The 27,241-nt window shown below is 37.9% G+C and overlaps 1 protein-coding gene across 3 annotated transcripts; it reads left to right on the top strand.

Annotated features, from left to right (window-relative positions):
* Positions 1 to 3,859: 3,859 nt before the first annotated feature.
* Positions 3,860 to 10,614, top strand: LOC147439251 (protein ASYMMETRIC LEAVES 2-like). 3 transcript variants are annotated; one of them, XM_086485121.1, is made up of 3 exons: positions 3,860 to 4,008; positions 4,105 to 4,839; positions 10,248 to 10,614. In XM_086485121.1, the coding sequence occupies exons 2-3, from the start codon at positions 4,175 to 4,177 to the stop codon at positions 10,366 to 10,368; spliced, it is 786 nt and encodes a 261-aa protein (XP_086341247.1). In that variant the 5' UTR covers positions 3,860 to 4,008; positions 4,105 to 4,174; the 3' UTR covers positions 10,369 to 10,614. The 3 variants fall into 3 exon arrangements, with proteins under 3 accessions (XP_086341247.1, XP_086341248.1, XP_086341246.1); XM_086485122.1 differs by adding an exon at positions 7,681 to 7,784 and having other exon boundaries at positions 3,865 to 4,839; positions 10,248 to 10,384; XM_086485120.1 differs by having other exon boundaries at positions 3,881 to 4,839.
* The last annotated feature ends 16,627 nt before the right edge of the window (positions 10,615 to 27,241 follow it).

Genomic DNA, 27,241 nt, shown 5'->3' with positions numbered 1-27,241 from the left:
TCATGCTTAAAGTGAAACTTTTGTTGTCTAACAATGATTTCTAATCCCATCCTATCCATGAAAAGGGTTTGTGCACACGCAATAGACACTATCTAGTGTCTTTGTTGGAAAAGTTAGTGAAGTTTCTCTATATGATGCTATATATGCATAATTTTTTTATATTGAACTTACTCATGCCTTTTAGTTTAACTAATGCTCAACACCTTTACGACGCTAATTGATGGTTCATATATCATTTTGCAATTAATTTTGTTGATAACGGAGCTAATTTATGCAAAATTATGCAAGAAGATGAGCCACATTTAATTTGATATCTTTCAAGTTTTGAGAGAGATTGCTTTGTATGCCAATGCGGAGAAAACCTTCTTGTGTATGATTGGGTTAAGGTACTTGGGCCATATCATTTCTGATGAAAGAATCAAGGTGGATTGCAAAAAGGTGGGAGTTATTTTAGCATGGGCAGCACCCGTTCTAGCACCACAGATTGGCATTGCATTAAGATTTGAATTTCTAGATCTTTTGTGATTCAGCTAATGGTTTTTTTTCAATATAGCTCTTTCATAGTAGCCCCTATGATCATTCTTTTGTGAGATGAGTGTCCCTTTTATCACTTAAAGCGGTGTCAATTAATCTGTTCCATTTTTGTGGTTGTTAATATAATTTACTCACCTTTGTAAGTTTTACCCCAAAAAAAAAAAAAGTTTCCCTTTTGAGTAGACTAGTGTGCAATGAGAAAGTTTTGATGTTCAATTGAAGCAAATAATTGATTTTACCAGTAGTTCAAATTGTAGTTTATTTGGAAAGTCTCTTAATTTACATACTACTGCTGGTATTCTTTGTTGACCAAGAAGTTCATAAGTTCTCTTCAAGGTATTGTGGTCCTTTGAAGATCATTATAAAGCTTAGTAACATATCCCATTGATTGGAGTTTTATCCATAACTAGGCAATCACTTTTCAAAACATGTATCATATCACTTGAGTTAACCCCGAGGATTGTTAATACTAAAATATATACCTTTTATATATATGTTAGAGGGGGTGGGGTTTCTTTAAATAGGCCTATAGTGTAAATATAACATGTAAATTGGGATATAATTAATAATCACTTGAACACACGTGATATAGGAAGCTTTTGATGAGGGATTGACGTGAGCATCCATAGTGTCCATTTCATCTAGTGTTTCATGTCAATAAATTAAAGCAATTTATTGGCAAAGATGATAACTTGTTGAATGATACTCTTACTTTACAGAAATAACAAGATTATGATCATAATCCAGATAAGATGCTAGATAGGCATAAAAAGTGGTTGCCTGGAAAGGTCTACCTCTTAGAGATGCTTCTTGGGAATCAAAAAATTTCTTTTGTAAGAAATTTCCACCTAATGAGCTATCTTCTAATGAGAGGTTGGCCAAGACAGACAAGAAAACCTAGGGAGCTAGCATGTGTAGACAATAGAGTGAGTTTGAGACCCACATCAGGATTAACCCTCCCACGGACGCCAATAATGTGATACAACCTTGAGGGGAGGGTTATATTGGATGGATGTTGGGTCCTAGGACATGCGATAGACTTATTTTTTTTTAAAAGCATGTCACCTATGTTTTGAAGTTTTGGGAATTAGAAAAATGAAGAATTCATGCATCGTGAAATCTCACTCGTAGGGGCTGAGGCTAAGAACTCCGGGAAGAGGGGGCAGCTATAATATAGTACCTATCATGTCGGTTCAATCGAAGGAATTTTTAATTTCAAATATTTTCATGTTTATTTCATATCCCTTAGCATGAAAGGGTGTGCAAGCTATTGCTGATCACATCTAAAGGACATATAATTTCCTTTCTTGATGCAACTTTCTCTAGTTTATGTGTCTTGATCATAACATGTGAGCATATTGTATATCAATTTTTTGACCCAAAAGTTTTCATTGCATGCATGGTATAACCATGGTTTGTGATATTTTGTTGCCAATATTTCCATGCAACCTTATCAACTCTATGATGCAAGCATGCCCTAGCTATGAGCTTCCTTTTTTTATCTAGGAGAATTAATTTCAAGCATCCAAGGGATGTGAAACTTCTAAGACATGTTCTTGCAATCACAGGGTTGATTCTAGGGTTACATTTTTCACATGCAATTTGTAACTTATTGGCTCTCAAAGTTGATAGCAATGATGACACATTGTGGCAAAAAACGAATTGATGATGAATTCTTGGTTTGAGTCTCATGGTGGGGCTTGGCATGGATAAGAGAAGGTGTATGGAACTAGCACATAAGAGAAGGTGTATGGAACTAGCACAAAAGATCAAGTGCTTTTGTGTGCTACACAACCCCGAAGATGAAGAAGTGGCTTCACCAATATAAGGATGCAAAGCAGAGAGAGGATGCATGACATGCTTTTAGAAGGGGTGAGAAATCTTTAGCGCACTACCCCAACAAGCTTGTGCCCGTGCTCTCTTTCATGAGTTATAGTTGGCTACATGAGGATTTATTGAAGGCCAAACAAGTAGCAAACAAGGAGTGGGAGCTCTCTCCAATTGGTTGCAGATCCAAGTAATTCTTTAATCTCAACTTGACAGTGTTTTCATTGGGTTTTTTGGCTTTTCAATCTAGTTGAGTGCCTTTTAAGATAATAAAATTCATAGACAGCTGTTTGGTTTTGTAGATGAGACTTGCAATGGAATGAGCCGGCCCAATCCATTGCAGGGTGATAGCTAAATTTGAGTAGGCTACTTGACAAATGTCAAGCCAATCATCACTTGAGTTGAAATCAACACTCCTATACAACCCACTTCATTAAAAAAACCACATAAGATTTTTGCAGAGACCCCATACATGCCTACTGCCACTATAGTAGAGGTCGATTGGAGGGATAGTATAAACCCCCGCTTAGGTGATGTAAACATGGATGAGAACTGGAAATGTTTCAAATTTGCATGCATGACCTTTGCCACTTGATCTTCTAGTACACCATTATGCACCCTTAGAAGAAACAAGAAAAGTCAAAGAAGGTTCACTATGATATCCTTGTGCCTTCCCTTGTTATCAATTCTCTACCCGGGATGTGATGACCCAATTGCATTAATAACACATGAAACATAGCTATCTGGATGTTCATTGGCTACATACAAAGATTGGATAAGCCAAAATGGATACACAAATAGGATTGGAGCTAGGCATTAAAGGACAAGGCACATGACTCCCTCGATAGATGGATCCAACAGAGAGATGCTATGAGGGCATGAGTGGAGGTTGGGGCGTTGCATTGCCTTCGGAGTGACTGTTGGGCAACAATTGAGGATAGAATGTGGGCTCAATTTGTAAGGGGTTTTTCAAGCTTCTAGTTTGATTTATTGCATGTAGTAATATGCCATTATTGTGAGATAGCCATCAAAACTTCGGCTTGCATATGGCACAAATAAGGGTCTCAATCTGCTCATTAAGCAATTGTTCTAATGAGGTGGATCGCATAAGATAGTTTATTTTGTTGGACGTTGTTCCGTTACCATTTTTCAATTTCAACTTGATTGAGAACGGCTACTTTGATTGAATCGCAATGCACGTACAAAGAAATGTCATCGATGTGGCAAAATGTCGTTTTGGCCTCGCGTGTGAAGGGGCTTTAGGTCTTGAGAAACATTTGGAATTGGGTAAATGGGTCACGTGCTGAGAGAGAGAGAGAGAGAGAGAGAAAGAGAGAGAGAGAGCCTAGAGAGGAGGCGGCTGGCCAGATGTCGATCGTAGCTTGCGCCTCAATGGCTGGCTTAATCACAGCACCGCCACCCTTGCCCCCCTCTTACCTTGCCCTTGCCGCGAACTCCCTCTCCGCTCTCTCACACACACAAACCTCTCTCTCTCTCTCTCTCTCTAACACACACACACACACACGTAAACCCACCTTCCAATTTGGGTGCAAATTCTGTTATATAATATCGAATACAAATAACCTATGTGGTGTTCTTCTCGTTCATCTGCGGCAGTAGCAGGCTATGAGCAGCCTGGTTTTCCAGGTAAATCGATCGCACTGAATCCGTAGTATATACAGTGCAGTGATTAACTGATGGCGTCAGATTTCTGAATATTTAATGGTGATTTTATGAATATAGACCTGGGCATGCAATACCCTCATCAGTTTGTTGATGCGCAGTCATTAATTGTAAACACACAGATTAATTAATGAGTACAATTAGCAGTACTCAGGCCTGCGCAGCATGCAAATATCAGCGGCGCAAATGCACCCCCGACTGCCCTCTGGCACCCTACTTCCCACCCGATCAGCCAAAGCAGTTCCTCAACGTTCATCGTCTCTTTGGAGTCAGCAACGTGCTCCGAATTCTCCGGCAGGTTACGCCTTCCTTGAAGGCCGACGCCATCAAGTCCATTGTCTACGAGGCGGATGCGTGGGAGCGAGACCCTGTCCATGGATGCTTGGGCTTGATCTCCATTCTACAGAACCAGGTGGATGATTTGCAGTTGGAGCTTGTCCGAGCGCGGAGCCAGATCTTTTTCTTAGAACAAAGCAATCAAATAAATACCTTGCACTCACATATTGCTGCTAATCCGAGTCTGATTAGCACTAATTCTGGGAGCTTAGGCGGCACCAGCCAAATTATAAGTGACTTTGGACCACCAAATGTTTGGGTTTTCTCAAATTATATTCAACCCGATGCGCAGCCTGACGTTGAAGGATCGGCCATACTCGATGTCAATGCGAGTAGTTGTGCAGGGAGCGGAGGGTTGCGCCCTTTTGACCCAATTGTTGAGCACAATCATCACTGTGAGGTAGAGACGGAGGAAGCTTCAACATATGAACTCCACGAAGCTGATTCGACACCCAACAGGTTAGTTTCAAACGCCTAATCTATTTTGAAATTACGTGATAACACTTGCAATTAAGTATATATAGCAAAAGTTGAGTTGGCTTATATTCACAAGAAGATTTAGAAATTTTCTCATATAGGAAAAGGGTGCCTTTTTCAATGTTTTTCATACAGTGCATAACATCATGAGCTTCTGCTCGGGAGGCACCGCATACCTAGCTAGGTACGATTGGGGCAGGGGACCCCCGGCCCCCCCACCGGGCCGCCGGCGGTCCCCTGCCCCCAATCGTACCTAGCTAGGTATGTCGTGCCTCTCTCACAGAAGCTCATGATGTTGAGTTAAGTCATAAAGTGGGAATTCTTGTGAGAATCTGTCCAAAACCTCTTGTGATTATGGTGGCAATTTAAAGCTTACATCATAAGCTTATATTATGGTGTTATAGGAACAACTTTAGTTTAAGGGCTTGGCCATGCGTGCACCACTCATTAATATATAGCTCATACAACTATGCCAAAATCGGCATAGCCTAGCTACAAGAGGACTTGCATAGCTGCATATAAGACAAATAATTATAATCAGTGGACTTGTGACTATGCAAGGTACACAGTTATTTCAAAAATTAATAGATAACACTATGTGACCACTGCCTAAATTGCATTTTTATGCAGACAATCCAACAGTAAGCATTGTAAAGTATGATGGTCCATCCAAGATGGGTCAACAAGGGGAGGGTGAAAGCATGCGTGGGTACACAAAAGTTGTGTCCGGAACATCGCTATTTTTGGAAGTCTTTGACCAAAATAAAGAAGTCTAGGGCATGTTATATATCACTAGAAAGCTCTTTAATGGGAGAAAATTTAGAATTGATTTTGCAAAAATTTTACCCTTCCTATTGAAAAACAGGAAAACAACCGATTCATGCTTTCACCCAGACTATTAACTTCAAATGTCACGTACATAATCAATCTAATTCAACTTATTGATGCATCGTAGTTTGTATATGCTTACTTTTGGGTGCCTGGACACTCGAGACACTTCAGGCAGTCTCGTACGTGGACTAAAATGGCCCTTTGCTAAGTCTAGGTCCCTTTAGCACTCTTATTTGGATTGAGTCACACCAACATATTGCCTCACTAGTCTATCAAGTTTCACTTCACCTTCTCATTTTGATAGGGAGTGAATGTGAGTGAGGTTGGGGCTCCAAGGAAACTCGATCTCCATGCGATGAGCACATATTACACTTATGAGTTTGTATAGTTAAGTCTCTAGGCTTAAGAAGCTTTTACATGTAGGTCATGCTAATGGTAATGATGATGTGTTCATAGATTTGTGACCAGAGTTTCACCTCCGAGTGACATTCAAAGGCACACTCACAACTCATTGGAAGATCAATACAATGATCTTTCACAGAAATTTAAATCAAAGTTGAAGATTTTTTAACTTATTGATAATTTGATTCTTTTCTTATGCCGACTGATTTCTTTACAATTAGTTCATGAATTCAGTTGTTTAATTTATTTCTTGGAGATTGGGATACGAAGATTAAAAAAGATTGCAATATTTTTGTTGCATTCATATTTTCAAAATAATGTCATGAAAATAGGGATAAATTTTACAAAGCTAGTGCCCTGATCTCAATAAACTAATGGTTCTCAGATCATAAATTTAATGGGATTGTGGCACTAACTTCTTACATCAAGACCTACCCATGACCCAGTTTTTGGTTTACCTTGTGCAACAATCATCATAACACAAAGTAGGGTTTGTTAGTACACTTAGTCATGCTTTTACATTAGCAAGAGAAAATACACTAAGTATAGAGGCAAACAACATTATTGTAATAAGGAATTAATTAGGAATGTTAGAATACCGTAATGTGTACCTGACTAGGAGGGTTAGGTTGTTAGCTCTCCACCCGGCCTTCAAGAGAATGAGGCTTACCCCTCATTCTTGGACCTTATATAAGAGAGTGGCCTGCCATCCACATTCATCCAATCACTCAGGAACTCCGATCAAGCTGTCTCTTTCTCCCTGAACTCCGTCCTCTCAGCTCTACGATCAGAGGGTGGTCGACCTTGTCATAGCCGTTACAAGCTACATGACATTACCCGCCTTTTATAAAGAGTTTGTGCCCTCACAAAAAACATCGGGAAATTTCATGGCAACCGCACTGCAAGGTTCCATGTTGACGCACTGGGTATATAAAGATCCTTGAAGTCTTGCAGTTTTCACCATCATAGATTTGAATTGATATACATTGCCACTGCACAATATGAGAGCTATAATCCTTAATTGGGTGAAATTAGCTTTTATATATTGAATTGGATGCATAAGGGGGCTACAATCTTTGATTGGGTACAAGTAGTCCTCAATTGTGTAATTGTATTGAAAATTTCATTGCCTTGTTTTATGAATTGGTTTATATAGGGAGTGAATTATGTTTATTATAAAAGATTGTTAGTGCATGAGATATCTTTGGTGGTTCTATCAAGTTGAATGGAGAAACTACATTCTCCAACCCATGAACTGGTTCCTTTACTTTACTCATATGAAAGACAGCGTGAATTTGAGAACTCTCTGGTAACTCAAGATTGTAGGCTACGCCCCAATTTTCTTCATAACTTTAAAAGGACCATAGTACATTGAGAAAATTTCACACTTTCTCATTTCCATAGTTTCCGACTTCGCAAGAACTTTTAGGAATACAAAGTCACCTTCTATAGAGGTAACTTTTCTTCATCCTTATCAGCATACATCCGAGCACCATCCTGTGCACTATGAATGTTTTCCTTTGTTACCTTCAGCATATCATTCATATCTTCAAAGAAAATCTTGAAAGATTGAATCTTCTCCTTTTCTAGGCCTACAGCGATAGGAGATCTTTACTCGAAATCATGCATCAACATGAATGGTGTAAATCACATTGCTGAATGTTTGGAAACGTTGTAAGAAAATTCCAAAATTGGTAAGTACTCTTCTCAGCCACACTACTTCTTACTTACATAAGAATGCAAGGTCCTCTAGGATTTGGATAACTCTTCTGGTTTGATCATCAGACTATAGATGATCCGATGTACTCATACAAAAGATATTATCTAGCTTTTTGAAGACATCTCTCCAAGAGTGGCTATTAAATGGTCTCTCTATTTCACACTATATATGTGGGTAGACCATATATCGTGTAGATATGTTGAACATCAAACATTTTAGACAACGTTGTCATTTTAACCATTCTTTTTGTGGCTATAAAATGTCATTTTGGTTAACCCGTGCACTACCATCCACATCAGCCATTACCTCGACTAGTTGTCTTGGGTAAACCAGTATTGAATTCTGTGGAAATGTTTTTCCATTTCCCTTGAGGAATCTAGAGTAGTCCCCCAACCTTGAGATGCTCATGTTTATTGACCTGCTAGTTATTGCATTGCAACGCATAAGTCTTAAACGTCCCTAAATAAAATAGGCCAATAAAATTTTTTGTTAACTAGTGCATAGATCTATTAAGCCTTGGGATGACCTGCACATTGGCTATCATGATTTTCTTTAAGAATGTAGACCCAAAAATCACCAACAATTGGTACGCACATTCTATTTTTGTAGAGTAAGTACCTATCGTCAATGGAGTAGTTAGCATACTTCTCCCCCTGACAAAGTTTGTTGCCCCCCTTTGAAGCCGTAGCTATCAAAGGTGATGAAGGGTAGTGGTCAAAGCTCTCCGGATTGAAACTATACCAATGTTAGATTACCTTTATGCCAATACGAGGGTACCTACATAGGAGGGCTAGGTCGTCAGCTCTCCACCCAGCCTTCGAGCGAATGAGGCTTGCCTCTCATTTGCGGACCTTATATAAGAGTATGGCATGTTGTCCACATTGGTTTGGTCATCGGAGCACTATGTTGAGCAGGTTTTCTACTTGAGCCATATCCTCTTGGCTCTTATGGCTGGAGGGCGGTCAACCTTGTCACAATCGTTACATGCTACATGACAAGGGCCATCTTAATTGTTTTTCCAAGCATTTCAATAGCAGTGACAACATATGGGTACAAAGAGTGTATTTTAAGTATGATGGGATCTTCACATTTGACACACTAGAAAGCTCTACAATTACTACTCCACCTCTTCATTTAGCTCAAAACCAAGAAAATACATTATCCATAAAGAGCTATCCATTTTTTTGTCGTGTTACCAAATCTTGTAGGCTAGTTTCCTATGTATTTTAGCTACATCATTATCGAAGATTTAAATTTTACTGGTAATTAACAACTTCATGCAAAGGGCTTTGTGCCTTGTTTTAAACAAGGCAAGATTATCATCACACATGTAGTGGCATTGGTGTGGATGTGTATGTTCAAGTAGGTAAGTGATGGGGGTGAAGGGATTGCAATTGCCTCAAGATTTTGAGTGAGAGATGTTATAGGGTAGGATGAAATATGGAGAGGGGTAAATATTAATTGATAGAATTTCTCATTTTATATGGCTTACTCTACATATCTATACTACTAGCAAACATAAAATAAAATCCCATTAATTAGTAGGATACCCCGCATATCCCCCCCCCAATGTGTCTCCTCCCCCGCCCTCCCTCTCCTCTCCTCTCTGCAACCCTCATGTGCACAAGCCCTGCTCACATGCGCACATAGCAATAGAAAAAAATTTGTGCGGAGAGATGGCCTGCTGACGCGCAACATACACAGACTAGCAAACAACCTCCGTACTGAATTTGCTCGAGTCCATGTCACCCCCTCCTCTGCACACCCTCTCCTAGCCTCCCGTCCATGCCCCCACTAGCCTGCTCACCCTACAACACACACACACACACATAGAGATTCCGATCCCGTCTGCCTGGCCCTCCTCCTCCTCCTTTATAGACCCAACGCAAGGCGGTTAGCAGCTCACTAAAGCCGAGTGGCATGGCTCCCATCTAGAGCTCGCGAACATTGCCAACGTGCAGATTTTAGCCGCCCACCACCTCTCTCCAGACCATTTAATTTCGGTTTGAAAATGAGCATCTTTGATAGATTCATGCTTTTCTTTTTCTAAAATCATGCACCCATACTTTGTCTCTATGCTATGCATGTGATCATGATTGTTTGGTTGTGGTAGTTATTATATTTTGAAGCCAACAAGTTCTTTTTGCTCATATTACCAACAAAGGAGATAAGTTCTCTCTCTCTCTCTCTCTCTCTCTCTCTCTCTCTCTCTCTCTCTCTCATACAAGTTTTTTTTTAAATAACTATGGATTTGAGAGCCTATTTGTGATTTTTTCTTGGAAATCACCACATATTTGAGAACCTAATTGACAGTAGTTTTGGGCAAAGTCAATATACCATGGCCTTGTTTTGGTCCGCTATTGTAAGGTCCCTAATGTAGGAGAGTTTTTTGAAGCAATAAAGAGAAATATTTATTTTTGTTTTTGGTCTTTTGTAGGAGTGATTGTTTTCTTCATGAAGGCTCTTCCTTGACACCCAAAAAGGAGCAAAATACCAATGCACGAGATGACGAGGATGGCTTGAAGAAGATAGTCACCTTCTCTTTAATAAGGCATTGATAACTTTGTCATTTTCATGGAGATTTCAAAATGCACAAAAAGGGCTTGGAGTTGTTTCTCTTATGATTACAATCTAAAAAGTTATTGGAAGATGTGATGAGATTCTACAAAAATATTGTGGCATTACATCATAATCATGGCAAAAGAAACACTTGATGCTTTGAGGAAAGAAATGTAGGTGATGTTTAATAATTTGGCTTTGCCTTTAAAAAATAGAATTTATTATAATTATATGTTCTATGACTACATTTTATTCAATTTCAATATTGCAAAAGTTTGTTAAAAGAAGAAGTGCTTTGAGTTCATCATATATACATTACAAAATAAATGATTTCCTATAAAATATTGTGAAGTTACACCCTAGGAGAATCTTTCTATATAACATGCGCTTGTAGGATACTTAAAAATCCCTCCGTTAAATTGTTGACATGAATAGATCGATTGATCCCTCTTCTTTGGTGAATTAACATATTTTTTTCCAAATGGATTAAAAAATACTCTTGTTAATGTATCTTTGTTAGATTGCTTAACTTTTTAGGATTTTAAAAAAAAAAACTTCGATGGAACTCACGTGATATATTAACATGACTATATAGTGCCCCCCTTTCCCCCGACGTTACAACATAATCATGGCAAAAGAAAGTTCTTTGAGAGAGAAAATGTGAGTGGTACTCAGTTATTTTCCTTGCCTTGAAAAGTCAATATTACTTGCCTTAAAATTAGCAATATTGTAGCAATCAAACAAGTTGATTGCAATATTTAGTACTTTGAATAATTAATTATAAAGAAAATTTATGATGTCAAAATTTTATAATTAATCTAATATGAAGACTTTGTAATGCAAGTATAATCTATTTTTGTGGAGAATTTGATGGTACACAAAAAATACGTCAAAATTTTATAATTAATCTAATATGAAGACTTTGTAATGCAAGTATAATCTATTTTTGTGGAGAATTTGATGGTAGACAAATAATACCTTTTTACTTGGTGGACCTCATTTTACCGTGGTTGCTCGAATGAATACTCAATCAGTACCCAAAGCGTACACTCGCAAGAACCAAATCTTGACATAGAAGATGATATTTATGGGTATGTTGTTGATTATTTCATATAGATCAAGGGTTACCCTTACAAATTTGATCCCCCTGACCTAGGAGATTCTTGAACTATTGTTCTTGGTGAAATTTTGTATCATATCACATAATATATAATGGAAACCCACTTTTTATGTACACTGTCTTGGGACCTTGATCTCTAGTGTCTTTTGTTGTGTTGTCTAGTAGTTTGTAGTCTAAAAGCATACTTCTTGAAATCCTTGACATTGGTGTTAATATAGTGGTGAAAATGTACAAAATTTGGTGTTAGAACAATACCAAACTTGGCGCTATATAGGACCAAATTTTGGTATTGCTTGTCAGCACTTTGGTACTGGTTAGCTCACTTTTGGTACACGAGTTTATGCAAAGAATTCTATAGTAAAAGTTTTGGTACTGCTTGTCATCACTTTGGTTATGTTGGTTAGCTCCCTTTTGGTACTACTTAGTATTATTTTGGTACTAGTTAGGGGCAAGTTGGTACAGAGCTCGACATTTAATGTACAACAATCTCAATTATTGAATAGAGGAAGTGAAGAATAACAAGAAAAACAGTAAATCGTGAGGAGAAAAAGATGTATTGCATCTAGGAGAAAAAGCATTCACTTTCCCACTTAGGGGTTTTGGAATTTTGTTTCAAGTAACGTGGATGCACCATCATTGCTCTCATCATCATCATATAGCATGCTATTGTAAATGTTCTCATATACTTCAATAGATAACTTGAATTGATTAAGGAGACCAGTAATAGGATTCATCGAAAAATGTATGGCCCTTAAAAGATGTGAGTAGATCATGACTGGAGATGTTTGATCCAATAGGCTATATGTATGATCTTTTCCTTTGACTTGGCCATAATAGAAGCCTTCAACAACCTTCCCTCCTCTAACAATCTTGTTATGCTACTTATCCTTTTGTTCTCTCACCGTCTGGTACACACTTTTGTGCATTTGATAAGGTAGAATTCCTCTTTATCCTTGGCTGTTTTGACTGCAAAGTTATCCCCCAATGGACGGCATTCCACATAAAGATATGCAACATGGTCTAGAAATTCATGGGGTTCATTTTAGCCAGTCTGCTGGAGCAAGATTTATGAGGGTCCCTCGCACTTATTTCATTGAGTGTTTCCAATTGTCTTCACACAAGTTCATCTTGTACTTGATGGATATCATATTTCTTGACATTACTATCTGACATATACTCCACATGTGGAGAATATGAGTATCTTTGGATGTCACTAGAACATGTTTCCCCAATCATGTGTTGCAATAGACTCACTTGGTGTTGGTCAAATCCATTTATCAGAATATTTTGAGCATGTAGTATCACAAGCAATTTCAGTGTCCAGGTCGGATACTTAGTAAGAATTTTTAATGTTACAAGTACTATTAAACAACATTAAAGGATGGTTGTTTCAAGGTTTTTTAGGCTACAATTTTGCATACTTGTTATGCTTATAGCAAGGCTATATCTTGTTAATAAAAATGTTTCATTGCTTGTACCTAGATGTGATTAATCTTCACGTTCTATTATGGTCCAAATGTTTTAGCAAGGCTATCAAGTAATTACAGTGGGAAATATTTAGTTTCTTTTCGTAGAGCTATTTACATATTTCATTTCCTCAACTTTTGTGTATGCTATGAGCATAACATCCGTCATAAGAATTAGCAACTACAAGTCATGGAAATGCAGGCTTGAATAAGTTGTTGCTAAATGCATTCACACTAGGTGTTATGGTCCCTAGTGTTTAGCAAACGCATATTTGGAGCGGCATGCAAATCCATGAATTTGATAGCTTATGAAGCTTTAGGTCATGATAAGTGCATTACCTTTATGGTCTTTACTGTGGGTCTACCAACCACCATACATATTCATGGCTTGGTATGGGTGCTTGTCAATAGGTTGTCTAACCAAGTTAGTTGTTGACAATCTGGAGATTATAGGACTTCCTAACAATATTGTGAGTCATTGTGAACCCATGTTTTCCAATCATTTTTGGAGGATATCCTGTAAAGGATTGGGAGCACAACACAATATTAGTATTGCCAATCATCCAGAGACATATAGGAAGCTTGCAAGTGTTAATCTAGTGCTAAAGAATATGCTAAGAGCATATGGTAGTGGGCATTATTACAATTGGAAAGATTTCCTCTCTAGTTTGGAGTTTGCTTACCATGATGCAAAGCATGTTACGACTACATTTAGTCCCTTCATCCTTATGTCAAGTCTTCAACCTCTATCACCAATCATGATGGGGTTCACTACTAATGAAGAACGACAATAAAGGAGTTAATCTACGCTGATGGGATATGTCGACAAGTCACGTTCATAGAAAGTTGAGAAGGGGTATCCTTCCATGCTCCATAACCTTCAAAATTTTTCAAAATTGGTCATTCATTTACTTACCTTTTAGTTGTGGTGACTCATTTAAAGTACTCAAGTGAGTTATAAATCAAGTCTACATACTATTGTATTCATTCAGTTCTGGATATAAGTCGTTTATAAAAATGATTACAAAGTGACAACAATGTAGATGATCAAGATGTTCTTGTTCATTTCATTGAACCTCCTACTAAACCATGTACTGGTCAAGTGGATAATTGGACCCGAGGGAGGTACCACTGTGGAACACATCAATGCTCTTGGGAAGGGGGAAGGGGGGGGGGGGGGGGGGGGGGGGGGGGGGGCAGACCTAAGGGAGGACTGGGGAGCAAGGCCTAATTGGTGCATGCATGGTCAAGGGGGTTCCTAAATTAGGGACTAGGGATCTACACACACGTACGTGTGTGTGTGTGTGTGTGTGTGTGTGTGTGTGTGTGTGTGTGTGTGTGAGTCTCGATGTAGGCTCTCATTGTTTCACAAAATTGTGAACATAATTTTCGACTTCCAACATGATTTTTATAAACCATTGTTTGCTTATGAATCACTTGAAGAAAATTGTACGCTTGTGATACATTTAGTTTTCATTTCAACTAATAATATAAAGATAAGTAGTTCAATGCTTGATGTACAAAATGGAGGATACACACAATTTAAGAATAGTAATACAACATGTTCTACAAGGAAGGATAAGTATCGGAAAAATATTTTGTACATTATATTATATCTCTAGGAAGTCAATACATACAAATTTTGTTGACTATCCTAATGGTTTGATCTATGGGCCCATAATCTTGTAGAGACAGAGAGTCTTCTAACATGATTTCCTTGATGATGCAAAGGGGAAAAGTAACTTGAAACAACGAGTATTCTCAAATAACAAATGGAATTTGATGTACCAAATAAACCATAAGAACCAAACTCTAAATGAGTGTAGACAAAAGGTCATTGCTTCATTATTAAGTTTGAAAGTGTCAAATGTTCAATGCTTTATAATGAACTTTGAAAGTGTCAATTTTCACAAACAAAAAAGCATTGCTTCATCATGAACTTTGAAATTTCCAAATGTCACTTATAAGTAATCTTTCCATCCCAACCATCCTGCCACCAAAAGGTTGCCCATTTTGACCGTTGTATGATAAGGCTAAATGACTCAAAATCATGCCTAGCAGTCTCTTATCATATTCCATCTAACGAATTTATGATATGTGAAACCTCTTTATGAAGATTAGTAATAGTAGGATAGCCCATACTCGTACCATCCAAGTAAACAATCTAAATTTAAATTGATTAGGAAGCTGCCATGCATTAGCTAATATATGAATCCCCCATTGATCACCGTGATAGAGAGACATTTTTTATTACATGTTGCATCATATCAAAAGTAGGCAACAATACATGATCAAACTGAGATGTTTTGGATGTCCATTAGTTCATAGTTGTGGAAGGAAGCACCTAGTTCTTGAATCTATCTACATCCTTGGAGTTGATAGGGATGGACAAAGCATGTACATGGGCATATAGTTGATTCCAAGGGGTCCTGAAGCAAAATCCCAGTTTCAACATGTTTTGGACCTCAAGAAAAGGTTTCAACAATTTGTTAGAGTCCACCATATGTTTAATTTGATACAAACCTTTCCTTTGTAATGAAAGTTCCTTACTCTCAAGAAATTGTGCAAGGGAGATTTTGAAACAAAGATAAAAAAAAATTCTCTGATCCTAAAGAATTGCCAATGTATTTGGCTCTACCTTTCTATTTCAAGGAGGAGGCTACTTGTTTTTTGGCTCTACGAAGCTTGCTAGATATGTCATGGTCTCATGGCAATGGTTGGAGGAGACTTTTATATGGTCATTGATTCCTCTTATACCACCTCCATTGGCTCTATCATGACCCCATTGGAAGCTGCCTACTCAAAACATTTTTGACAAATAGTTGGCTTGTCTTATGCATGGCAATGTGTTGCTAGGGCATCTCCAAGCTTTAATTTTTACTCCTTTTCTCACCAGTTCTGTTAAGGTTGGTCAGAGTATATTATATCTCCCTAGACGGGCTACCTGGATGTGAGGTCATGTCAATTGATTTTTCTACTACTCTAGACAATCGTTTCCACGTATTCTAAATCCATTGGATAATGATGTTGTGTCCTCCAAATATGTGGCCTATGCTAGATCCGTGATGCTCAATAACTCTTTGTTATCTCACCCTATGTTTAAGCACACGGTAGAATATTTTATTACTCAAGTTACTAATATTTTCATAATCCCATCATTTCTTGGTCACACATTATCTCAAAACTATACCTGAATAGCTGGAAAATTTGTAGCCTCATAAAATCAAGAAAAGTTGATTGATGCTATGTATGTCATAAATCAAATGATGCATAAGGTTGATCATGCTATTTTGAATACAATTGAGCTCGGGGCTCTTAAAGAGGTCAAGAATGTAATGCATTCTCAGGAAGGTCAACAAACCACAAAAGCTAGATCTCTATGTAGAAAATGGGTACTCTAGGATTGTTGAGATTCATCCAAGGGCTTATTTAAAAAATTTAAACATAAACATAGAAAGGAAAGTCTCACATTACTCTATCAAGAAGATGGAAGTGTAATCGCTCATATGGAAACCCTTATGGCCAAAGTAGTGCAACAATTTGAGAGCATTCTTAACTATCCCATACAAGAGACTCTTGACATGCAAACAAATATATACTCTCTCTCAGGATCTTTGAATCCATGCATTGATAATGTCACTACAACAAGATTGGGTCAAGACATTATTGAAGGAAAAGTTCTTTATGCACTCTAAAAGCTACCAAATGAGAAAACATCAGGCATCTGTGGCCTATCTAAAAAAACTTTATGGTTTCCTATAAAGAAATCAAAGGCATTGTGGTACCACTTTCGAATGTACATTGTGGTACCACTTTCGAATGCTACATTGGCATCTCACTCCATGGATCACACTCTCAAGAAATGGTTTTAAAGCTAATTCCTAAGAAGACCTTTCCTAATTTTATATCTTCCTGGATACCCATCACAATGATAGGGATTCTCTATAAACTATTGGTAAGAGTTATAGCTCTCAAAATAGCTCCCCTACAAAGGGAGTACATACACCTAGCTCAATTAGCATTCATAGGAGGTAACTCAACCTTCAACAATATTCTCTCTATGCAATTGGGAATTGAGGACACTCTTAGTATAAAGCAGGATATAGTACAATTTTGGATAGGTTTTTCCAAAGCCTTTGATACAATACTCTCGGACTACATCTCACTATTGTTGCCACACATGGGATTAGGGGAGAGAATTAGCAAATGCATCTTTCTTTTAGGACAACAAACCAATTTTTGCATCATAGTGAATGGTAGACTTTCAAAATATATATATATCTCTAGGTCACTCAGACAGGGGTGCCCTCTTAGCCCATTAATGTTTGTTGTGGCCTCTTCTAGAAGCCAATAATGTTAACATCGCTAGATGTCTACAATTTTTAAATTATTTTGCTATGGCTATTGGTTTACATCTTAACATGGCCAAATCCTCTCTTATTCATACATATCTACCAGATCTTTTGAGAACCTCGTATAGGCTAGTAGGAAAATTATTAAAGGACACATAGTCAAATACTTGGGCTAAAGTTGGAGTAAAAGTCTCTCAAAAGCTATTCTAGCTATGTATCTTGGATAGAGTCCTCACCAAGACAAATGGATGGCACTATGATGAATGGCCCTTGCATGTGAGGTTGAGGATTTTTCAATTCACTCTCATTCCTATCTCTTGTACTTTTTTCCCTTGCTAGATTAATCTAACAAAATGCTTTAGAAATCTATGTCTGCTTTGTAAAAATTTCTATGGAATACTGCAAATGCTATGGTTGTGTGGGATAAGTTAACATTGCCCTGTGCTAGTGGAGGATTGAACATTTTGAAATTTAAAACATGTGCAATGTCAAGGAGAGAAACTCTTATTAAGCATGTCCTACATTTCAGATACTAATTGATCTCTCTATTTTTGGAAGTTGATGGATGTTGTTATCATTTACTTTCATGGTACTTGGGTATTGTTTGCATGGGGTAATATCTTTATTGTTGCACCTATTAAAATTGGTTTTGATGAAGTGAGACAACTAGCTCCATAGTTCAATCATTTTATTAGGGTCATTATCAGCATAAACATGAGAAATCTAAAGAGGTCCAAGTGAGGAATAGACTTGAAAGATTGAGCACCCAACTTGATGCATGGTGAAGAATCCATGAGGATCTAGGGAAACTTTAATTCAAGTGACAGTTCCAAAGTAGTGTCCTTGTTTACCCCCAGATACATGTTGTAACTTGGTTATGCAAAGAAAACCTTACTTTATCATAGAGTTTATGCTCCCAAGGCATACATGTATCAGATCATAGGCAAGCAACCAATCTTGGAAAGAAGGCAACATGTTAGGCCATTGAGCCCTTTGACATTGAAGGTCCCAATCGTCATATCACTAGGGAGTGTTAACGACTAGTTGGGTCTCCCCTTCTAAAGTAGCCTCACTCGTATTGACCTCTATATGAATAGAAGGGGGTTTAGTAGATTTTTCAACTAAATAATGTTATCTATATCAACAAAAATTTCAAGAGAGGGAATATTTTGTAGCACATGAAATACATTAGGGAAGGTATATCATGAGATCTTAGGCCTTTGTTTGCAGGTAACCATCTGCATCAATAGGTGTTTTTCCTTTATCAATTTCCGTTGACCTTATAGATGAAGAGAATAAAGTGGGTTCCTCGTTCCTTGCACGCACTCATGTTTGAGTATGTGTACCTCTAGATAGAGTAGCTCTATTCCTCCTAGGGATGAGCTTAAGAGGGGACACGTTAGGGATTGGGAGGAGGGACTGATTTGTCCCCAAAAGGGGACATATGTTTTCAAAATATTTGTCCTCTTGGCACCAAATGTTTGATCTCAGGGTAGGAGGGGATGATGTCAATGGATCTAGTATGCATAGCTGGATAGTTTTGAAAAAAATACCCAAGCTCCCACAATGGTAGCAAGATCTTGCTAAGCTCCCTTGTTTTAGATAGAGGACTATCTTGCCAATATCTTCATGTTCAATCTCCATGGTTTTGGCATTGCTTGATCAATCTATCACGTGATGCGAGTCCTATTCCTATTAGGTCAATTAATAGTGGTAGGGGCAAAAAGTACCTTAACCCAAAGATGAAGCCAATTATCCCCAGTATGAGGCCATAACAAGATAGATAGTTCAACAAATTCCACCCATACATGGCATTTGAACATTAATTTGTATTTGATGTTTCTGAATCATTGCCAAGGTAGGACATGCACTACATGTCCACAGAGGATGGTGGTGGAAGCAGAGAGGATAAAATTTGGCCTTATCCAAGAAAAGAACCTCATGTAGCAAAAATTTTATCCACGACAATACAATAAAACACTTGATCCAAAGAGTCAACAATCTCAAAAAATTCAAGAAAGCAACCTCAAACAACTGAGGAAGTTTACCAATAAATTACAATACAATCAATTTATCCTTAAAGGTAGTGACTTGATTCAAGGGAGGTGAGATATATTGGTCTTGTGTTGCCCTTGTAATGCGTGGTCATTGGTTAAGGTGTCCTAGAGTGTATCAAACAAAGACACATGGTCAACAAGAGACTCACTAGGTCATGCTAGAGACCCATGGTTGTCTCCTTTGGGTTATCTATAATGCTTGAGGACAAATTCATGCCAAAGAATAAAACAAAGTGGACCTAATGAAGGCCATTGTCTGCATGTTAGTGTTGCGTGGGAGACATGTAAATCCAATCACGACAGATGTCAATAGTAGGAAGCCATGGAGCTCACGGATCTCTCTCTCTCTCTCTCTCTCTCTCTCTCTCTCTCTCTCTCTCTCTCCAGTAGTTTGAGTGTGTGTGTGTGTGTGAGTGTGTGTGTGTGTGTGTGTGTGTGTGTGTGTGTGTGTGTGTGTGTGTGTGTGTGTGTGTGTGTGTGTGTGTGTGTGTGTGTGTGTGTGTGATTTACCAAAAAAACCCGTATGTGTGTGTGTGTGTGGGTGCATGCGTGCACCCGTGTGCCAATAAAGCATATGAGAAAATTCTTGAATGCAATTTAGTCTTTAATAAAGAAGAATGATATAAATCTTCAGGCTTCTTATATAGTGGTACTTTTAGTCAAGTTGAAAAATAGGTCAAGAAGGAACTAGTCATACTTGGTGAAAATTATATATTAGAATTGAATTGTCAAAAAACAAATACCAAAGAAGTTAGTTTAAAAGGTTCCTCAGAAGTGAGAAAAGTAATATAGAGCGATTTTTTCATAAGGAGTAAAAATTTTCAATCATAAAGATATTCTTTGGAAATTCTCAGCACAAATAAATTATGCACAACAAGCTTGACATTATGCTAGAAATACAAAGCATGGACGTGATATCAAGGCTACTTTCTAAATGGTATGAAGTTTTCTTTTCAATATTTTTAGTGAAATTTATTAAAAAGTAGAGTATTGTCCAATATTTGTAATGAACTTGATACTAAAATAGAGTATTGGCCAATCAATCTGTAGATACCTTCACTAAGTTTTCACTTAGAATAAACCATTTTGGCAAATAGCACCATAAGAAACTCTTTACACCATAACAAGACGTTTAAGGGATGTGAGGGATATAGGATTTAGAAATATATTGGAATTGTTGAGTCTTTGGTGTGTAATATGAAGATCCAAGTTGTGTACATTTCTCTTTATCCATTCCATTACTATTTATGTTGTCTTCAACTACGTCAAAATCTAGTTGATCAATGTCATCCCACTTCAACTAGTTGTCTTCAACTACGTCAAAAGCTAGTTGAACAATGGCATACCATTGTTTCCTGATTGTATCTTTTTTATATAAGTAATATTTATTGTAGGATTCTTTGATTTGATCATTTTACCTCAAACGGGTCTTTCCAATTTGAGTGTTTATGTAGAACCGTTTCCTCATTTTTTTGAAAGGATGTATGTAAAATAATCATCTCTCTCTAATTAGTATTTATTGTAGTTCTTGAATGGGTCTTTCAAATTCGAGTGTTTTTATAGAAGGTTTTCCTTGTTTCCTTGAAAGGATGTATGTGAAAGAAGAATTTCTCTATAAAAATTCTTAGGTCACATTTTTTATGATTTCAATTGATTATTGTATGTAAAATAATCATCTCTCTCTAATTAGTATTTATTGTAGTTCTTAAATGGGTCTTTCAAATTCGAGTGTTTTTATAGAAGGTTTTCCTTGTTTCCTTGAAAGGATGTATGTGAAAGAAGAATTTCTCTATAAAAATTCTTAGATCACATTTTTTATGATTTCAATTGATTTAATGGATTTTTTATTTTCAAATTTCTTGATGCAAATATATTCAGTAGTAATGTTATCTAGTGTATAATTTTTATAGCATATTGGCCTTCTTTTGTACGTGTATATTATTAGTTCTCAGCTCATACGCTCTACAGAATTGTTTGGTTGAGTTTTCTATTCATACACTTAAGATGAACACACATCACTTGTGTTGGTGTTGTTTTAATAAAATTGAGATCACCATGAAGCATGAAAGAGGAAAATAAATTATTAAATATATTTCTTGCTGAGAAGACATTAGTTGTGTGTTTAACGGGGCCAACCCTAGCTGCTTGCTATGAGAAGTTGTGCTTGAGTTACTTAGTTTTGTACTCTTGAGAATTTTTTGAAATGTACTCGTTAATTTATTTTTGACTTTTGTTAGATAAAGATATTTACAGCCTGTGTTAGTGCAAAATGATACAAATGGATGCTACACTATCTTGAAAATTGAATATTGAGAGGATCTTCTTTGGCTTGGCAGATTATCTACACCAAAAATTTTCCTTGAACAACCTTTTCTATGTGCTTCTCTTGCTCATATAACAGCCTTGAGAAGGCTAGGGATTATTATGGAGGACTTTAATGTATGTAAATCTTTGCCATCTTCTTCACCACATGCATTGATGGACATACCTAAGCATAGGGTGTGGTTAGCCTTGCAATGCTCTATTCTTAAGCAAGAGCTATGGTCTTGTTTACATCTTGATAACTCAGGTTTCACATTCCACTCAACCCAGTTATGCATGACGATGGCTTCATGCCTAAGGTTTTGATGATGATTATGGAATGCCAACAATATGTTCTCTCGTATCACTTTCCCATGGTGTTTGAAATGTTAGGAAATTGTAGATATGTTTGAAACCTTACTAACATAGGCTCCTTTGAAGTTCAATTGCTCCTTTTTGAAGCACTCAGTGTTCAAAGGTTATATAGCTCAGCTCATTGTCAATTTTGATCTTCAAACCTTAATAATGAAGCTGCATTTGCTCGTATATTTTATAGTTTTCTTCATGCAAGTAATAGGATAAGGCTCTAATTAACTAGGGAGAAGGCTTTAATCCCCTCCAAGACATCCTTGCACATGCCCTTTCTTTTCATTTCTTCTCAGGACATGCAAGCTCTAAGAGAAATAGAAAAAATTAAGACTATAAGACACATAACCAGAAAAGAGTAACAACAAAAAAACCATTATTTACACACCTTCTTGCCATCTATCTAAAAAGAAAAATCTACAAGAAAATCTATCTCTTCATTTTGTAAATCTTGCCTCATTTGTTGCAATGTGTACTCGAATCTTATCTTCAAAGTGGCCAAGTATTCATTCTTTAGCCACAGATCAAATCCTTGGATGTAGTTCTTAGCATAATTATCCATGTTTTGATCCAAAGGGACCAATTGACCACCCACATGATGCCACCAAGTATTAAATGGTGACAAGGTAAGAGTTTGGGTATGGATCATATATTTATAGGCAATGCAGTGGTTTTGTCTAGACCCTTAACTGACATCATGATATATTCTAAACACTTTTACGTCCACATTTGCAAAACAATCCACAAAGACATTGATCGGCATAAACCTTGATTCTCTTCTCTGCTTGCTTGCAATGTTAGTCTTCAGACTTTTTGGATTTCCTAAAATATTTACACCTGTATCTTTCTCTTGTGCTTGATCTTGCGCATTGCCACTCTCACTTCCTAGAATTAAGCTATTTAAACTTGGAGACACTTCCCCATTCCTCAAAGAAGGTTGGTGGAACATAGAAGTGATCATAAAAAAATATCTCCTTCTCTACAAGAGACCCATAAGTTCTCCCCTGTTAGAGCTCCTTCCCAATAGTGGTAAGGAAATGTCAATAAAACACTCCATTGGCTGCCATTCCTCCATGCTTGAGGGATACAAATCCTAACAAATTTGTCATTCCTTTATGCTTGAGGGTTATAGATCCTAACAAATCTGTATTGGCACAAACAAAATACAATATACAATAACAATCAAAAGATAAGTTAAAATATTGTCAATAATCTAGTGCAAATAAATGTATCGCTTACAATTTTCTCTATGCAAAGGAAGATTGGAGCTCTTGGGAAAGAGATGAAGCTCTTTGTACATAAAGGCATGTTGAACTAAGACTTCATTGATTGTCTTCCTAGCTCCAAGCCTTTACTTTTCCTTTCCAGCACATGACAAAAAATGATTTTTTGAAGAAGCTCTCCTTTTCTTGCTCTACTACATGACTATATAACTACCCTTGGTGATTAATATTGGGACCCACCTATTAGTATTCCATAGGTGGTGATGGATTTAGTAGATGTGTTAGACCATTTTGATCGGGTGGATTCCATTGCTTGAAGAATATGACACATAGAAGAAAGAGAAAAAGAGGGAAGTAGAAAGATGAGGGAGACGAAGGTGGTGAGAAGCAAGGGGAAAAGGGGAAGGTAGGAATAGGATGAAAAAGAAGGGTTTTTTGTAGGTGATAGAGAATTCCTTGAGGTAAAAGAATTGAAGGAGTACGAGCAGAAGTGTGACGCGGGAGAGAGTGCGAGAAGAAGAGCACGACGATATGGTGAACTCGATCTACTGTAATGTGTAGAGCATACTGAGTTCTTATTAGGTTTTTACAAAAGAATATGTGTGCATACCTGGTGGCTCGCCCACTTACCTGGGCGACCACATTGGGCTTTATACCCCAACAACCTCCCACTTAAAGTCCAATGTGGTACTTTAAGTGTGAGAGAAGGTACTATACAAGCTAATATACAAGCTAATATACAAGAAATGTAGAGAAGTGATGTACTACCCTACACTTAACTGCTTGCGAAAATGCGCAAAGCTCTCTGAGGGAAGTCCTTTTGTAAGTAGATCAGCAGGATTTTCTGTGGTGTGAACTTTGACAAGCTGAAGTTGCTTATCCTCGAGCATTTCCCTGATGAAATGATACTTCACATCCACATGCTTTGTCTTTGAGTGATAAACTGGATTGCGAGCCAATTGTATAGCACTTTGACTATCACAATATAACACAGGCATCTCTTCTTTGATTCCCAAATCTGTTACTAGTCGATTAAGCCAAATTGATTCTTTGCATGCCTCTGATGCTGCAACATATTCAGCCTCTGTAGTAGACTGAGTAACACAATCTTGTAATCTAGAACGCCATGATACTGCTCCACCAGCCAATGTAAAGACATACCCTGACGTAGACCTTCGGTTGTCTAAGTCACCTGCATAATCTGAGTCTGTAAAACCCTTTACACTTAGCTCCTGACTCCCATAGCATATACGCATACTCTTTGTAGCTTTCAGGTATCTCAATATTCCTTTCACTGCCTCCCAATGTTTCTTGCCTGGGTTTGACATGTATCGACTTACTACTCCCACTGCAAATGCAATGTCTGGGCGAGTAGCAATCATTGCATACATCAAACTACCCACTGCAGACGCATATGGAATCTTATCCATTTCAACCTGTTCTTCCTCAGACACAGGACAATCTTGTTTGCTAAGTTTCACATATGGTGGCAATGGAACACTCAATGCCTTTCCCTTCTCCATATTGAAACGTTGCAAAACCTTGTCAATATACTCTGTTTGAGATAACCAAATCAACTTCTTTGATCTGTCTCTCTCAATGCGCATACCAAGTATATGACTTGCCTCACCCATGTCTTTCATGTCAAACGATTTTGCCATCTTTGACTTCAAAGCTGAAATTTCTTCCAAGTGCTTGCCAGCAATCAACATGTCATCCACATACAAAATAAGGATCAGCCAACTGCCATCCTTAGCCCTCTTTGTATATAGACAGTGATCGAACTCACTACGTTTGTAGCCTTGAGAAAGCATAAACTTGTGGAATTTATGGTACCATGCCCTCGGTGATTGTTTTAAGCCATAAAGACTCTTTAACAACTGGCATACCCAATCTTCCTTGCCTTTCTCAACAAACCCTTCTGGCTGCTGCATGTAAATTTCCACATCTAAATCACCATGCAAGAACGCTGTCTTGACATCCATTTGGTGCAACACCAAATCTAATATGGCAACCAATGCAAGAAAGCATCTCAATGTAGTCATCTTGACCACCAGAGAGAAGACTTCATCAAAGTCAATGCCTTGTTCTTGCTTAAAGCCCTTGGCAACAAGCCTTGATTTGTACTTTGGCTGACTATCATGAGCGGTGATCTTATACCTGTAAACCCATTTACTAGGTAGAGCCTTTTTTCCCTGTGGTAATTTAACTAGCTTCCATGTCTGGTTTTTATGCAGAGCTGTCATCTCTGACTGCATGGCCAATTGCCAATTCCCGGAGTCCTTCATTTGCACTGCTTCCTTGTAACATGAAGGCTCATTGCAATCAGTCAACATGACATATTTCATAGATGGAACAAACCTATCGAGAGGTCGCGTGATACGTCCAGATCTACGCACAATAGATGGCTCAGGCTCAGCCACAACCTGTGGTTCCAATCTATCCTGTTCTTGCTCCTCTTGAGCCATGACATTTTGTCTTGCACGTGCAGGTCCATCTTCTTGGAAGACAACTCTTCTAATCTCCTCAACCCTCTCTGGTTTAGAATGATATTTGGATTCATTAAAGTGAACATAATTGCTGCGGATAACCTTTCTGGATTCGGGATCCCAAAGTCTGTACCCCATATCACCAGAATTACCATAGCCTAGAAAGATGCTCTTTCTACTCTTTGGCTCAAGTTTGTTCCTAAATTCCTTTGGAACGTGAGTATATGCCTCACAGCCAAAGACTCTGAGATGCTTGTATGAGGGCATTTTGCTTGACCATACCATCTCTGTCACTGAATCCTTCTGCAAAACCTTGCTAGGAGATCTATTTACAAGATGAACAGCTGTTGATACAGCTTCAACCCAAAACCCATTTGGCAGCTGTGCATTAGACAACATACTTCTGACCTTCTCTTGTATGTTCCTATTCATCCTCTCAGCAACACCATTTTGAGGAGGATTGTAAGGAGCAGTAAGTTCATGTTTTATACCTTTTAACTCACAAAAGTCCTGAAAGGCCTTTGAAACATACTCTCCACCATTGTCAGTGCGTAAGCATTTAAGCTTCTTGCCACTCTGATTCTCCACAAGTGTCACAAACTTTTTGAAAACAGTAAACCCTTCATCCTTGTGCTTGAGAAAGTAAACCCATACTTTCCTCGAGTAATCATCTATAAATGTCATAAAGTAAGAAGCTCCCCCTAGAGATAGGTTAGGCATAAGTCCACACAAATCACTATGAACAAGTGCCAATTGTGTATCTCTTCTACTGCTTCTATGCTTATGGGGCTGCTCTGTTTGCATACCATACAGACAATGTTCACAGAATTCAAAATCATTAAATGAAAAGCCAGGCAAATAACCAGAACGAGACAAGATTTCCATTCCCTTCTTGGACATATGTCCTAACCGGCTATGCCACAAAGAAACGTTCGGCTGCTCAGTTACATTGATTACATTTTTAGAGACATTTGATACATAAATCATGTAAAGTCCTCCAGACTTTACTCCATGTGCTACTGTCATAGAACCCTTGGATATCTTCCACATGTTCTGTCCAAAAGTGGTGACGTAGCCAGCATCATCAAGTAAATCTGTGTTGATCAAGCTCTTTGTAATTGCGGGAACATGTCTCACATTCTTGAGCGTGAAAGAAGAGACATTCTAAAACTTCAATTGAACATCTCCAACACCTAAGATCTCACATGTCTGCCCATTGCCTAGTCGAACATGATTTTAGTGGTCACATAAGAGGTAAACCACTCCTTGTTTGGAGACACATGAAGTGATGCCCCTGAGTCTATAATCCAGTCACTCAGTGCATTTCCATCAGATGCTGTAAGAAGAGCTGAGTCCATTGTATTCTTCAAGAAGTAGATGTCTCCTGACACTAGACTGTCATCCTCTGCAACAGTGTTTGTCACATTTATTTCTTGAATCTTCACTGAGGACTTGTTCTTCTCACCATGGTCTTCAGCTTTCTCTTTGCCTTTTTCTG

This window comes from Adiantum capillus-veneris, chromosome 16, assembly GCF_014529385.1.
Source record: "Adiantum capillus-veneris isolate H3 chromosome 16, ASM1452938v2, whole genome shotgun sequence".
Lineage (NCBI taxonomy): Eukaryota > Viridiplantae > Streptophyta > Polypodiopsida > Polypodiales > Pteridaceae > Adiantum > Adiantum capillus-veneris.
This window is presented reverse-complemented; position numbering and strand designations above follow the sequence as displayed.